Source organism: Monopterus albus, unplaced genomic scaffold (genome assembly GCF_001952655.1).
Source record: "Monopterus albus unplaced genomic scaffold, M_albus_1.0 scaffold260.1, whole genome shotgun sequence".
Lineage (NCBI taxonomy): Eukaryota > Metazoa > Chordata > Actinopteri > Synbranchiformes > Synbranchidae > Monopterus > Monopterus albus.
In genome coordinates this window covers 527,692-543,802 of record NW_018128140.1, presented here as the reverse complement: position 1 = coordinate 543,802, position 16,111 = coordinate 527,692, and the positions used below count along the sequence as shown (strand labels likewise).

General features: G+C 40.6%; 1 protein-coding gene across 2 annotated transcripts; it reads left to right on the top strand.

Moving 5' to 3' along the window:
• Positions 1 to 1,077: 1,077 nt before the first annotated feature.
• On the top strand, positions 1,078 to 12,725 carry saraf (store-operated calcium entry-associated regulatory factor). 2 transcript variants are annotated; one of them, XR_002276699.1, is made up of 8 exons: positions 1,078 to 1,224; positions 4,191 to 4,369; positions 5,762 to 5,960; positions 6,038 to 6,313; positions 6,465 to 6,615; positions 8,632 to 8,726; positions 12,117 to 12,204; positions 12,289 to 12,725. XR_002276699.1 is itself a non-coding variant. In XM_020621492.1 (7 exons), the coding sequence occupies exons 1-7, from the start codon at positions 1,158 to 1,160 to the stop codon at positions 12,140 to 12,142; spliced, it is 993 nt and encodes a 330-aa protein (XP_020477148.1). In that variant the 5' UTR covers positions 1,078 to 1,157; the 3' UTR covers positions 12,143 to 12,725. The 2 variants fall into 2 exon arrangements, 1 of the variants encoding a protein (XP_020477148.1); XM_020621492.1 differs by having other exon boundaries at positions 12,117 to 12,725.
• Positions 12,726 to 16,111: the final 3,386 nt, after the last annotated feature.

The following is a 16,111-nucleotide window of genomic DNA, read 5'->3' as shown; positions in this document are numbered from 1 at the left end:
GAGCACTACTGATGCCATTTTTGCTCTGAGAATGTTAATGGAGAAGTATAGAGATGGTTGGAAGGAGCTGCATTGCGTCTTTGTGGATTTAGAGAAAGTGTGCAGAGAGAGGAGCTATGGTACTGTATGAGGATGTCAGGAGTGGCAGAGAAGTATGTCAGAGTAGTTCAGGATATGTATGAGAGGAGTACAACTGTAGCGAGATGTGCTGTAGGTCAGACAGAGGAGTTCAAGGTGGAGGTGGGGCTACATCAAGGATCGGCTTAGAGTCCCTTCTTGTTTGCTATGGTGATGGACAGGTTGACAGATGAGGTCAGACGAAAATCTCCATGGACAATGATGTTTGCAAATGACATTGTGATCTGTAGTGAGAGCAGAGAGCAGGTGGAGGTCTGCTCTGGAAAGAAGAGGAATGAAAGTCAGCCGTGGTAAGACAGAATACATGTGTATGAACGAGAGGGAGGGAAGTGGAAGTGTGATTATCAAAAGAATTGACTATTAATTTGATGACAGTCAATCAGTTGTTTTAGCTGAGTATACATGGTTGTAGTATTTGAACATGAAGCTGTCCACAATTTCAAATCTAGTCAGTTTTTAAAATATGGTTCCCTTTAGACTGAAAAACTCTTTCTTTCCCTCTGCCATCAGACTCCTAAACAGCCGACAGGAGTTTATTACCAGGAAATACGTTATGTTTTTATTATATTGCTGCATTTGCTGCTTAAAGTGCCTTAGATTTTGTGTTATTTATTTATCTACTTTATATTTCATTTGTATTTTGTGGCATTCATGTGGACGGCAAAGAAAGAATTTCATTGTACAGGGAAACATGTTTCCTAACTGTGTATATGACAAATAAACAGTTTGACCTTGGTAGAAGGATGTTGGAGATGGAGCTACCAGGCAAGAGGTCAAGAGGAAGGCCAAAGAGGAAATTATATGGATGTGCTAAATGAGGACATGAGGTTGCAGTACTTGGGGCGAGTGTAGAGGCTACCGAGGAGGGGGAGGAGGAGGAGGTCCACACGCCTATGCAGTAGGTGGCGGTAATGCACCATGTTTAGTTTGCCAACCGCCATTAAACACCAGGAAGAAGAGGGAGAAGAAGAAGTAGAAACAGAGACTGTAGCAGGTGGTGTAGAACACACAGTAGAGAAATGAGGTGCCTTGTCAAAGCCGTGTTACTGTTTCTTTTGGTGGGACACGTCAGGAGTTGGGATGACGGTACGTTCTCCTTCACGTCTGTTGTAATGTTCTGTTTGTTTTTACAATCAGCCGCCCTGTTTAGGAAATGTTAATAACCGATTGAAGAGCGGCCACGAACCGAGCAAACAACACCACCACTTCCGCCCACAGCCATCATATCTGAAACAAAACTCAGAGTTTACACTCGGCAGTAGGGGGAATTTTGTTGGAAGTCACACTTTTCCTTTTAATATGAATCTCTCAAAAATTATATCCTTAATAGATTTCCATGTATATTGGAAGCATAAAGTGACAGGTAAGGGTGTTTTCACACCAAGAGCGACGCAAATAAACGATACGAAATAGATCATTTTTGGAGGCGATTAAACACACAACATACACTGACTTTATTATATGTTTGTTACAGAGGTCATAGTTGAAAGGTGATGTTCTGGGCAACATTATATTTCGATGTGCATCTATATTTTTATCCTCCCCAGCTACATAGTTCAGAAGGTCAGAATATTAGAAACACATTTGAATATAAAGTAGTCCAGTACAGCACCAGCTTTAACAATGACCTTGATAATAAACATATAATCGAATTTATACATTTAAGACAGTTGCGCCAGAAACTGAAATAGTTTGAGCTTCATAAACACAGGTGTTAAGGTGGATGTGTTGCATTGAATTGCACACAATTGTACAGGTGTACCTGATAAAGTGGCTGATGAGTGCATATGCACACCCACTGACTGTATATAAGAGATGGACAAACCCACAGATATATGAGGTGTGATTATAATACAGGATGTTTAGTTAATTTAAAAATGCAATTCTCATATCAAAACATCTGCATTGTAAAATGGCTGCCATAATACATAATTACAACGAACACAAGTTAAAAGATTAAATGCATATTTTGGCAGGCTGCACGGTTCTTTTTCAATTACATTTCAAGTGAAATGATCATATATTCCCTCAGATTGAATTTCACTTTATTTACACACAGTATTTATACACACTATGTATGTGAAGGGTTGTGTGGAGTTGCAGTTTAACAGTTATATATTCTGATAAACCAGTCTCACAGTTGTGTGTAACTGCATCAAGAAATGACTGAGAGGTGCATAGCCTATAGAAGGAATTTACCTGTGCAACTAACTGTGTACACGTCATCTGGAACAGAGCATATGAGCGGATTGGAGCAGTGAGAATTTCGGCTCCTCAGTCATGGAGCTGTTCACCCACTCTCAAAGCCTCACCAGGCTGCTCTGCTCATTATTGCTCAGTGCTCTACTCAGATTGCATCCTGCTCTACTTAGATCACACCCACTCACTCAAAAAAGGGGAAATAATCTGCATGTATTTCACTTTTAGCTTAAACTGTAGCCTTACATCCCAAAGAACAACTACTACTTTTTTTCCAAATAGAAATGGTTTATTACAAATTAGTTAGGTGTACGTAACAAGGAATATAACACAAAAAGTCATATATAAAAATCAATGAATTAAGTACAATATTAAGTAATTTGATTTTCTCCTCCATAGATAGGTAAACAACAGTATATGTACTGATCAAAGCTGGTAATTGAGAAACCCCATATTTTAACTGGCATAATGCTGATTTAGTAACTTCTCCAGCCTGACAACAATTCTCTCTAATGTTACAGAAATAAGGCATTAACAGACATGCAATGTGTTTTTTTTTAAACTTACCATTACGTCCCACCAAGTATTGAAACCTTCAAGGTCAGTACAATAAAACCAACCAGTAATCACTGCGTCCTCCCTGATAAATTTCTCACGTTATAGGCAATTACATATATTCACAACAGATAAAGGTGGACTGACAATAATATTATGGATAGATAGAATCCTCTCACCAACCCACAACACATCACATGCGGCAAACACACTGGCCTCAAGCAATCAAAACAAACAGGTACTGTGCTCCAGGCGGCCTTCTCCCTTGACCTATTGGGGTGAGTGGATAGAGGAGAGAAAGAAGAAAAGAAAAGCAACAACACACAACAAACACAGCTCTCCCAACGGGCATCCGGCAACTTGACCAATCCACAAAAAAACCACAGTACAACAAAAACAACTGGGCAGTATTAAAACCCCAGTACAACACATGAAACAGAAAGATGATATCAAATGAATGTGTAAAATGCAATGAAACAAGACATAACAAAATATAATGAGGATGAGAAACACAATGGGGTGCAAACTCATTCATTGAGAAATCCTCATACATACCTCCTCGAAATAAGCTTAAAATCCAAAACAGCTTTCTTTTTTTTTTCTTAAAAAGATTAGTATTACCTCCTCTCACTCTAGGCATGATTGCCTCTGTGCTTGTGAAAAATAATAACACAAGCATCCACTACTTAAATTTTTTAAATAACATCACAACTACAGCTACATGTTGCTTCATAGCTAAGAAAAAAAACTTATGTAAACTATAGCTCTCCCTTCATACTGTTAAATGGAAAAGTCAGTTTAAAAAACTAGAAGAGAAACACCAAAGTGCTGGATATTTACATTTTGAGATGAAAATCTAAAAGTCCTCTCATCTAAAACTTAAGTGGCTTACTGCTGAATTGAAATGTGACCTCTGACCCAAATTATTGAAAATTTCAGTGCCATTGTTTTTTTCTTCTTCTAGGGATTGAATTTTAATGAATCTGTCAACCAATCCATGTGACAGACAATCCCCTTCTACTGTACATTGGTTCTAACCTGCTAGCATTCCTTTTAATGGCTTCACTCTGATAAGATACCTTTGAGAAATGCTTAAGGCTGTAATGAATTGCTTTGTTACTGGCTAATACATAATTTACTAATTTTATAAGTCATTCATAAGATCAGTTTTTTTTGCTAGGATGACACTTGTATTTTTAGCTCTTTAATTCATTAGGGAGACATCTCCAGTGCACTCCATTTAGAAACTGATTATTAGCATTTGCAACTGCTAACTTTTTCTCCTATCTCTACTACAGGCAGTGTGCTGTTGCGTGACATCCAGGTGTTGACTTTGTACAAGGGGCAGTACACCACAGCGAGGCGTTCGAGCCCCATACCTCAGCTGCAGTGTGTTGGAGGCTCAGCGGGCTGCCAGGCCTTCATTCCAGAGGTGGTACAGTGTCAGAACAAAGGCTGGAACGGAGTGGATGTACAGGTGAGGACAGAATGGTGAAGGAGTAGGGCTCCACTTGTTTATTCATTTGCAGTTGGTCAAAAAAATGTCACTGAAAAAAAATACTATCCTCCAAGTTCAAGTTGATATGTTCAAATACCTCATTTTATCTGACTAGCAGTCTCGAACCCAAAGATGTTCAGTTTACTATCACATAACAAGAAGAAAAACCACAAGTGATAATTTTTAGGAACCATAACCTGTACATTTTGCTTATAATGACATAATTGACTAATTGATTATCAAAAGAATTGACTATTAATTTGATGACAGTCAGTTGTTTTAGCCGAGTATGCATGGTTGTAGTATTTGACCATGAAGCTGTCCACAATTTCAAATCTAGTCAGTTTTTAAAATATGGTTCCCTTTAGACTGAAAAACTCTTTCTTTCCCTCTGCCATCAGACTCCTAAACAGCTGACAGGAGTTTATTACCAGGAAATACGTCATGTACTGTTGGCCTGTACTGTTTAGTTTGCACATGCATAATTGCACATTGACTGTTGACTGCTGCACATGCTGCTCCCATGGAGGATGCATTCTCTTATTATATTCTTATATATTTTTATTATATCTCTGCATTTGCTGCTTAAAGTGCCTTAGATTTTGTGTTACTTATTCATCTACTTTATATTTCATTTGTATTTTGTGGCATTCATGTGGACGGCAAAGAAAGAATTTCATTGTACAGGGAAACACGTTTACTAAGTGTGCATATGACAAATAAACACTTTGACCTTTGGCCGAAGTCTGTTGGCCTTTAATATTATAGTCTGGTATGGTAATATGTCAGTAGCCACAGAAAACAAACTGGCAAAAATTGTTAAAACTGCTGGAAAAAATTATTGGTTGACCAGAAACCCCTTTGGATTTGTTATATGAAATGGTCATGTGCAGGTAAGCTCGGTCTATTGTGGCCGATCCAAAATACCCTCTGTATTCGGTGTTTGAACCGATGCCCTTAGCATGATGACACAGGGTACCGCTAGCAATTAAAAAGATATATAAAGGTTCATTTGTGCCAAAAGCATATTTGTTTTTTTGTGATTACTTAGTTTTATTGTTCTGAGTGATTTTTATATATTTTAGTGATATGCTTTGATGGTTTATGTTGTTTTTAGCAATATGTTACTTTGTCTTTTTATGAGATGTGTCTTGAGTGTGTACTTGTGGTGTGGGGAGCCAAAGACAAGTTTCCACCATGGTGGATCATAAATTAAATTGAACTGAATTGAATTGAATTGAACCTTCTTGCTGTGAGACAACAGCTCTAACCATTGCTCCAACATGCTGCCTGTGTGAGAATATGTAAGATTAAAATAAGGTTTTGAATGATGTGGTCTCTGGGTTTAATTGTCCTCTCTCCTCTTCACAGTGGGAGTGTAAGACTGATATGGATAATTCATATCGATTTGGTCGGATTGAGGTGAGCTGTGAAGGCTATAGCCATCCTGCTGATGCTTACATACTGAAGGGCTCCTGTGGACTGGAATACACATTGGAACTGACTGAAGAGGGCCGCAGGAGGATAAAAGGCAGCTGGGGCTCCCACAGTGAATTTAAGGGATTTGGAGGTTAGAGGATGGAGGTATGAGATTGACTTCACACACTGACTAGATATTTAGAAATGAGATTTTTCTGTTTGTCTCAGGTCTTTGGGGCTTGGCCTCTAGTTTCTTCAGCAGTTTCTCTGGAAGCAAGTATCAACATCAGCAGCAGAGCCATCAGAGTTCCACAGGCTTTGGGGACTCAGGAGGTCTCTTGGTGATTGCTGGGCTTATGCTATTAGCGTACTGCATCTACAAACTGTTCCTGAGCGGGAACATGCCCCAGTGGGAGCAGGACAGGGCACAGGCTGGGTACCCCAGAGATAATTACCACGACTCCACAGGACCACCACCCCCAGGATTCAAACCTGACTTCACAGGTAGTTAAGCATAGCAGTGGTCTGATTGCAGTGCAGATTCTGTCTGTTTCTCTTCTCTCAAACAAATAACTGGATGTGGGTTGTCACACTGTAGAATGAAATAAGATAATTACCTTGCTGAAGTCTGTAATCTGTTCATCTTTTCTGTCAGGCTGTCCTGGTGCGAACCCAGGATACGGTTTTCATAGCGACTACACTCACAGAAAACAGTACCCAGGAGGTCGAGATGCTCCTAGCACTGGCAGAGGCTTCTGGACTGGCATGGGGGCAGGAGGGGTGCTGGGATATCTTTTTGGTCAGAGGTTAGTTAAGAAATGGTGAAAGAGATGAGAGAACATTATTCCTTGTAGGGGAAATTACTATACTTATGAAAATGAATATCAGTTTTGAATATTCAAATACCTTGTTAGATTAGGGCACAAGATGGTTATAGTTCCATCAAACTATTAAACAATTAGAGTAATTAAGTCAGTCTAAGTCTGAAATCAGGGAATCCTACCAGTTCAGTGACCCCTTTACTGAAAATAGGAGAGACCCAAAATGACATAAGAAGCCAGTTATAAGATAAATATTTTTATTTACAATATGTACACAGGGAAAATGATCCGGATGAGAGGGGTAATTCAAATGGTATATTTGTGAATGTTTTGATGAATGAATGACCAGTCTGTTGTTAGCGATGGAAGATGGTTATTCTGGCCAAAAATTGAGCTAGATTCTAGATCTAAATTCTGGGCTTTAATTGCGAATATGGAGAGGAAAAATAACTGTTGATTGCTATAGGTTAGAGACTTTAATCTGATAACTAATAACTACAGTATTCATGAGACACATGTTAGCCAGAGTGCACTTATCTATTAGCAGGAGTTAACCATTAACTTTGGAGATTCCACATGGCCAGGAGGACAGAAGCTCTGGTTTGGAGGCTCTTTGGGCCAGAGTCAAACAGAATCTGCAGTTCCGAAATGGTCTCGTGCTGAAGACTCATGACAGTCTGTCATCACCAGGTTTCTGGGCTTGCTCTTATGAGTGGAGCTGCTTCTAAGTTGGCCAGTTCTTCAGAAATACTGGCTTCACCAGGGTCCTTCTGTTCTTTGGCTGTTTATAGATGTCTTGCCAAAAACTTGTATTTAATTTAAGCTGATCATTGAAGAATCGTTCTGGTAGTGTCTCTGGAGTATAACAAAGGATTCGGCTTAAATAAAACTTGCTCTCAGGTTTGCTACAAAAAATTTCTTTGTCTTAGACTTTCATCTAAACATAGAGGAGTAAAGTTTTCCTGTGTGCTTCCTGTTGGTTTGTAAAATAAACGCAGAATCAACTGTGCATTGCTAAATAATAAAAGCACTTCTTGTGGCGATGTGAGCAAAAACACAAAAACACAGACAAGACACCCTGAGCAGGCTCGAAGTTTTCTTGTTTATTCTCTGTTTCTGAATGACACTTTTTCTGAATGAGACGAAGGAGGGGTAGTGACTTACATAGGCGTGCGCCGGCTAGAGCATAGACTTCGTCTGAATGGCTCAGAACTTTGCAGGCCCGGTCTTCTGACTGGTTGAGATTCTTGTGGCTATGACAATGATTTCTGATTGGTTCTTTGAAGGCGCAGTGGTGAAAGGTACCATGGAAAACTTGTATCACTTCCATTTATACATTTTGGTTCACATTAATGTAACTTCAGTTTTGGAATCATTTCTACTGTTATGAATTAAGGAGGAATTCTTTGCAGTGACTAATTATTTATGTCCAGACATCATCATCTTGACTCAGATATTTTCAACCTTTTAATAGATATTTGACACAACTTTTGGTTAACAAAATTTCATATTTCCAAACATTTCTTTGTCCAAAAGAGAGAGTGTGTCTTAAGCCAGTTTTATAACACTTTTCACATTCCAGTGTGGAGACAAGGGGAGTTCTCTTCACATTCCTGTGTTTCGTTATCCTGGAAACTGATCAGATAAGATCTTGGACTGGTTTGAGTTCATTTAAACATATTGTCTAAGGTCAGAGGTGAGAGTCCAAGATGTGCATTCTAATGCAGTAAAGTCACAAAGAGAGGGGGTTTCGGGCTTCTGGAGACAGGATTTGGGCTCTCGATATGATAAGGAGAGAGACAGTCCAGACAGTAGTTTGCATGTAGCAGTCTTCAGCTGGCTCTCAGTGCCTAGAATTAAAGTCTAATTTATTAATTATGAATATTCTGAGTCCCTCAGAATAAAAGATCACTTCCAAAATGTCTGCTTCAGACTTGTGGACACTACCTCCTCTTCCATTTCACTCAGCTTATTCAGGTTATATATGTTTATGTTTTACAGAACCCAGCCTTACAACTACAACTATTCCCGTTACACTGATAACAGACCTCCTCCTGCTGTAGACTCCTCCTCCTCTGGGACACGCACTGCTTCAGGTATGTTACAGTATCAATGTTAAGCTGTTTCCACTGTCAGAACCTTATATATGTGTATATATACAGCTAAGATGAGCAGGCACATGGCTCAATACATGAGCAGCGCCCAGAAGGAAATTGGTAGTAACACCAGAGGAGCAAAGCACCAGCTACTGGTTGACAAAGTAGTCACTCGAGACTGCAAGACCAGACATAACAACCTGTGCACTGCCTGGATTGACTACAAGAAAGCCTATGACTCAGTGCCTCATACATGGATCCTGGAATGCTTGGAACTGTACAACATCAACAGGACTCTAAGAGCCTTCATCAAGAACTCAATGGGAATGTGGAAAACAACCCTAGAGGCCAACTTCAAGCCAACATCAAGTGCGGTATCTACCAAGGAGATGATCTGTCCCTGCTGCTGTGCTGCATACAGCTGAACCCCCTCAGCCAGATCATCACCAAGAGTGGTTACGGATACCAACTGCGGAATGGAGCAACCATCAGCCACTTCCTCTACATGGATGACATCAAGCTGTATGCCACGAGTGAATGAGACATCGACTCACTGATCTACAGCCAGGACGTTGGAATGTCACTCGAACTGGATAAGTGTGGTCGAATGGTAACAACGAGAGGGAAGGTAGTCAGAACTGAGGGGATTGTACTACCAGAAGGCAACATAGCAGATGTTGAGGACAGCTACAAGTACCTTGGGATCCCGCAGGCAAATAGGAACCATGAAGAGGCCGCAAGGCCTGCCGCAGCTACCAAGTACCTGCAACCTCTGCACGGTATGAACCGGAAGAAGTGGCTGATATCGAAAAATCCTAACAGTGGCTGGACAAAGCTGGACTGAAAGACAGCACAGAGGCACTAATCCTGGCAGCACAGGAACAGGCTCTAAGTACCAGATCAATAGAAGCCGGGGTCTACCATACCAGGCAGGACCCCGGGTACAGGCTATGCACAGGTGTCCCTGAGACAATCCAGCACATAACACTGGGGTGCAAGATGCTAGCAGGCAGGGCATACGTGGAACCCCATAACCAAGTGGCTGGCATAGTGTACAGAAACATCTGTGCTGAGTACAGGCTGGAAGTCCAAAAGTCAAAATGGGATACAAAATGGGTTTGAAAATGACCAAGCTAAGATCCTGTGGGACTTACAGATACAACCACAGGGGGCGACTGTGGTTTGGTGGGTAGAGCAGCCATCTCTCAGCTGGAGGGTCGGAGGTTTGAATTCTGATGCCTGCAGTCCATGTGTCGAAGTGTCCTTGGGCAAGACACTGAATCCCCAAGTTGCCCCCGATGGTTAGAGCCATCGGTTGAGTTGGCGCCGCAGATGGCTGCCTCGGTTCTGTACCGGAAACAAATTCCTTGTGTGTAACATACTTGGCCAATAAAGGTGATTATCCTTATCCTTATTATACAAACTGACAAACTGGTAATGGCCAACCAACCGGATGTAGTAGTGGTGGACAAACAGAAGAAGAAGGCCGTAGTGATAGATGTAGCAATCCCAAGCGATGGCAACATTAGGAAGAAGGAACACGAGAAGCTCGAGAAATACCAAGGGCTGAAAGAAGAGCTAGAAAAGATGTGGAAGGTGAAGGCACAAGTGGTCCCCGTGGTAATAGGAACATTGGGGGCTGTGACCCCCAAACTGGGAGAGTGGCTCCAACAGAACCCAGGAACAACATCTGAGATCTCTGTCCAGAAGACTGGTGGTGATTCCAAATTTCTAACATTTGAGAAAGATGGAGGCTGCCATGCTCTTGGGCACTTTCAACACTGCAGAAATATCCTTGTATCTTTCCCCAGATCTGTGTCTTGACAAAGTCCTGTCTCGCAGGTCTGGCGACAGCTCTCTCGACCTCATAGCTTTGTTTTCACTCTGGCATGCACCATCAAGCATAAGCATAAACTTTATTGCCAAGTATTATCAGAAATACAAGGAATTTGACTCCAGCCCAATGCCCAATGAATGTTCACAGCAATAAAAACAAAATATACAAGTTTAAAAAGCACAAGTTAAAAGAGCAAACATAGACTAGCTGTTCAAGAGTGCAGTAGTCTTGGGGAAGAAATTGTTTCTGTGTCTGGCTGTCTTGGTGAACAGTGACCTGTAGCGCCATCCAGAGGGGAGGAGTGCAAAGAGTTTGTGTCCAAGGTGTGAGGGGTCTGCAGAAATCCTCTCTGTCCTCCTTTTGACCCATGAGGTGTACAGGTCCTACATGGAGGCCAGGCTGGCACCGATGATTTTCTCTACAGTCCTGACTGTCCACTGGAGTCTGTTCCTGTCCTGTTTGGTTGCCGAGCCAAACCAGACAGAGATGGAAGTGCACAGAACAGACTCGATGATTCCCCTGTAGAACTGAATCAAAAGCTCCTGAGGAAGGTTGAATTTCCTGAGCTGGCACAAGAAGTACATCCTCTGCTGTGCCTTTTTAATGATGGTGCTGATGTTGGTTGTTCACTTCACGTCCCAGAGATTGTGGAGCCCGGGAACTTGTAGGACTCCATGATTGAAACAGTGCTGCTGAATATAGTGAGCAGAGATAGGGTGTGGGAGCTCCTCCTAAAATCCACTATCACCTCCACTGTCTTCCCTGTGTTCAGCTCCAGGTTGTTACGACTGCACCAAAGGGCCATCTATTCAACCTCCAATCTGTAGGCCAACTCGTAACCAGCTGAAAAGCCTCGTCAGGGATTGAGTCATTGAGCCACGTTTCCACAAAGCATAATGCCGCAGAATGTGAAAAATCCGAGTTAGTCCAATTGACGTGCAGCAGTTTGTCCATTTTGTTAGCTAGGGAATGGAGATTAGCTAGATGTATTGCTGGGAGCCTGCCTTCGTAGCCTTACGAGGGTGCTGGCCCTTCTCCCCCACTTCCTGAAAACAGCTGCTGCTCTGCCATCTAAAATGTTCAAACAGCTTCCACTATCAATGAAAACTGAGGAGAAAATGTCCAGACTGAGCTGTTGGATGTTCAGAAGTTCGTCCCTAGTAAAAGTAATCCAGGCAGGGTTGGAGAAAACCGGTAAGAACAACAGCAAAAACACACGGGAGCACACGCCTGAAGCAACCCTGGTCAGCGCCGTGACAGTTCATTCATTTGGGAGTGTTACTGCCAACTGTGAGATCTTATATAGACAGGCATGTGCCATTCCTAATTATATCCAAAGTATTAAATTGGACACAGGTGGACTCTATTTAAAGTGTAGAAGCATCTCAACAACCACTGATAGGGGTAGGATGCACCAGAGCTCAGTTGCAAGTGTCGTAACGAAAGGTCTGAATACTTTTCGTACTGACTTTTGTGAATGTGCTGTTCATTAGCATCCTTGCTGGCTTTCTATAGGTCAGACTGGCTGATTAACATTTTTATTTGTTTGTCAGGTTTTGGGGGAACCAAGAGAAGATAGAAGCTGTGGAAGTGGACAGATTCTCTACTGCGACAGCAATTAAACTGGTGAACTATTGAGAGGTGAGCTCAGTGTTTGCTGCTAGCAGGTCAAACATGACAAAAAACACCATGAGAACAGACTTTCCTAATGGTTCCTTTTTTCAGGAGAGCTCACTGAGGTTACAGCTACTGGCAGGAAGCTCTTTTTCTATGAATGTGGCTTGAGCTTTGGCCTAAATGCTTTTTTGTTTGGAAGCACATGATATGAATTTGATGTTTTTAGAAAATGGTGATCTTGCAGTTGTTCACTGGTTTGATCAGCTTCCTGTAGGTGAGATGGACACTTTTCAATGTGAGTCCACTCTTTATAATGTATATGTTTTATTCATGTGGTCTTGTGGAAGGAATTTCTTATACTGTAGAAAGAAGGTCTTTTCTCTTCTTCTTTTCTTGACTTTCTTTGTGGGGCTGTATTCAAATGACACAATGGATAAAATCATGTGAACCTTCTCTGTCAGTCTATTTAACTGCTGCTGAATGGAGGTAATAATTGTAAATGAAATGATTTGACATAGGAAATGAATAAAGGCTCATAAAAAATGTTTTTTGTATGTTAATCCATCTGTCAGTCTCATCGGTGATTTATTTCTCTTTACCAGCTAGACCTCATATCCATGGCTCTACAGTATAAGCATTTCACCAGTGGCGGAAGAAGTACTCAGATCTTTTACTTAAGTAAAAGTAGCAAAACCACAGTATACAAATACTTTGTTACAAGTAAAAGTCCCGCATTCAAAATGTTGCGTAAAAATGTTAAACACAAAAGTATTACCATTAAAATATACTTAAAGTACTAAAAGTACTCATTATACAGACAAATTTATATCATATTATTGGACTACAGTTATTGTTAATGATATATTATAATGTACATCACATTTAATGTTGGAGCTGGTAAAGGTGAAGCTAATGTTAACTACCTTATATGCTTCTAATTTGAAGTACTTTACATACTACTGGGTAGCTTGTGAATCTCTCACTCATCTCTCTCTCATCAATAAAGTCTTATGATTACACTGTGTTTTGTGCTATTAATCACATTCTGAGAAGTAACTACTAATTAAAGTTCTCAAATGTAGTGAGTGAAAAGTACAATATTTTTTTTATCTAAAAAGTAGTAATGTCAAAGTATGAAGTAGCAGAAAATGAAAGTCAAGTACTCAAAATTGTACTTAAGTACAGACCTTTAGTAAGTATACATAGTTACTTTACACCTCTGCATCCTACTTGCATATGAAAGTAAAAATCAGTGTGTGACAGTGAAAAATTATTTGGGCATGACTCTTGAGTTCCTTGACTTCCATTTGTAAGGACTGGGAGCATTTTGTCAACCTACTCAAAAGCTGCATTTCCACTGTCAGACCTAATGAGTGGTATACACCGTACTTCCCTTAACTGTCACTTAGCATAACCTCATGCATAGGTGCCAAAAGGTAGGGACAATTGTAGGGGCCCAGGACTAATGGACCCACAAAATACATATACAACCATAGGCTTGCTGCCTATGGTTGTATATTTTAGCAGTAAACTTTACAAATACAATTTAGAAGCCAAAGGTATTTTTGTGAATGGTTATATTCCAATCTAAGATGGACCAGTCCACACAGACACCCCTCATCGTTCAGGCTGTTTTCCTCAAATCTGAGGAAAAACTTGATAACCCCATTAAAGCATACAAGAGTAAAACATAATTCTGTCTATTCTACTGTTATATTTTAATGAACAATGAAAAACATAATAAATATACATACTGTTATAACTATTTATATATTAAATTTATGAAAGTGTGGGCACCAGGCCATATATTTCTTAATTTGAAAGGCAAGGCCATTTGACCTTAAATACCATACATATTCAGAGGGCACAAAGGCCATTTGAGTGGGCACTAAGGCTCATAGACAAATGATGTATATGTGTGTATAATTTGGATGGGGTATTCAGGTGTAACAGATCGTAGTTGATCCGTGGTCTGTACATATCACCCCATGGTTTGGGATACATGTGAACTGCAGATTAATTGCCAGTAAGACGCTACCTTGCTATCCCTGGCAATTCAGTTTCTAGCAAAAGCGAGATGCTGTTCTGCACATTGGCACGTTAGGCTCACTGGGAACCTAACGAGAATTTGAAGATCTGATGGGGTGATTGCACTTTGGTTTTCCACTGCATTTTCAATGTCTGTAGTTCTCTCTCTCTCTCACTATCCCCTTGCTCACTACATTTTCAAGGCAGGATTGGTGCACCTTTATTCCATCTTGTTTTCTGTCTGTAAGGCACAAAGCTGGAATGGCGGGCCATTTTTGTTCCACCTCTGGTCCGCCTTAGGAGATAGTACCAGAGGCGAAACAAAGGGAGATGCTCTCTGTGTAGAAAGGGTGAGCAGGCAGTCCGGAACAAAGTGCTACATTTTGATGACGTAATATGCGCTTGACACTATCACCAGCGTTTCAAGTCTGCATGCCTGGTTTTTAGAGGCAAGATGGTGGAGTGAGTAGCCAAACTTTTTTCAATGTCACTTTTTCGACTGCGTCCAGTTTTGTGGATATATTTTCCCTCCTGCTGCACTGTGACCAGAGGATGTGGAAAAAAAATACAGGGCCTGAGGTTACTGCATGTCTGGGAATGTTCCTGTACAGGGACTCACTGTTTTACCTGACCGGGTCTAACCTACATGTAACCAGCCAGTGAAGCCACTGCCGCAGTTAGTGATAAGCTCATCAATGCTGGATTCCCCTGGAGCACAGTACCTGTTTGTTTTGAATGCTTGAGGCCAGTGTGTCTGCTGCGTGTGATGTGTTGATGGTTATCGAGTGAATTAATGACCCATGCTACCTGTTGAAATTAATTTCACTACTCTGGGACTGTATGTGGTCGGATGGGGGAAGATGCAGCGACCACCAGTTGGATTTACCGACCTTGGAGCTACTTGAAAGGGAATGTTTCCACTACTCGGTGGGATGTAATGGTAAGTTTAAAAAAACACACGTTGCATGTCTGTTAATACCTTGTTTTATCATTCTGAAATAATTACAGACTATTTGGTGTTATGATGGGTACAAAGCTAATCTAGAGGTACCCAAGATTAAACATTAAATGGCTGGAAATTAGCAAAATGAGCATGCCATGGGCACTTTAAACATATCAGTGTGATAACTGTTCCAGACCTTTTACATGTCTTTTTGTTTTCATTGTATGTATTGTATCTAATTTTAACAGTTTTATTTTCATTTTGGCCTAACTGATTTTATTTCGATTTTAATGCTTATTGTTTTAGTGTTGTCGCTGTTTTTCTTTTCCTACAGTGCCTTGCGAAAGTATTCGGCCCCCTTGAACTTTGCGACCTTTTGCCACATTTCAGACTTCAAACATAAAGATATAAAACTGTAATTTTTTGTGAAGAATCAACAACAAGTGGGACACAATCATGAAGTGGAACGAAATTTATTGGATATTTCAAACTTTTCTAACAAATAAAAAACTGAAAAATTGGGCGTGCAAAATTATTCAAATCCACATAAGGGATGACGGCAACATTCATAGATCCTGGAATGCACAATGAGGGGCAATGTTCATTCCTATTACAGAGGCCCACTGAAATTTTTTTGAGGAAAAGCTGTGTTAGACTGCATATTGTTTATAGTAAAGTATTTTTATATACAAATATAAAAATGAAAATGTTTCTGGAGTGGGACTTTAATTAATTATAGAAGTTGTGCAGAAGCTGCCCATAGCTCTACACAGTGATCCATGTGTGTACTGTATGTGTTTCTATGCTGCTCCAAATGAGTCTGTTCTGGTTCAACTTGTCTTATTAAATGAGCTTAAAAATAAAGTGACACCTTAGTTATAAAACACTGAGCAGGCTGTAACACACAAGAGTGTGTATTTTTGTGTGAATGCATGATTGATGGAGGCGGAACCCCAGGTT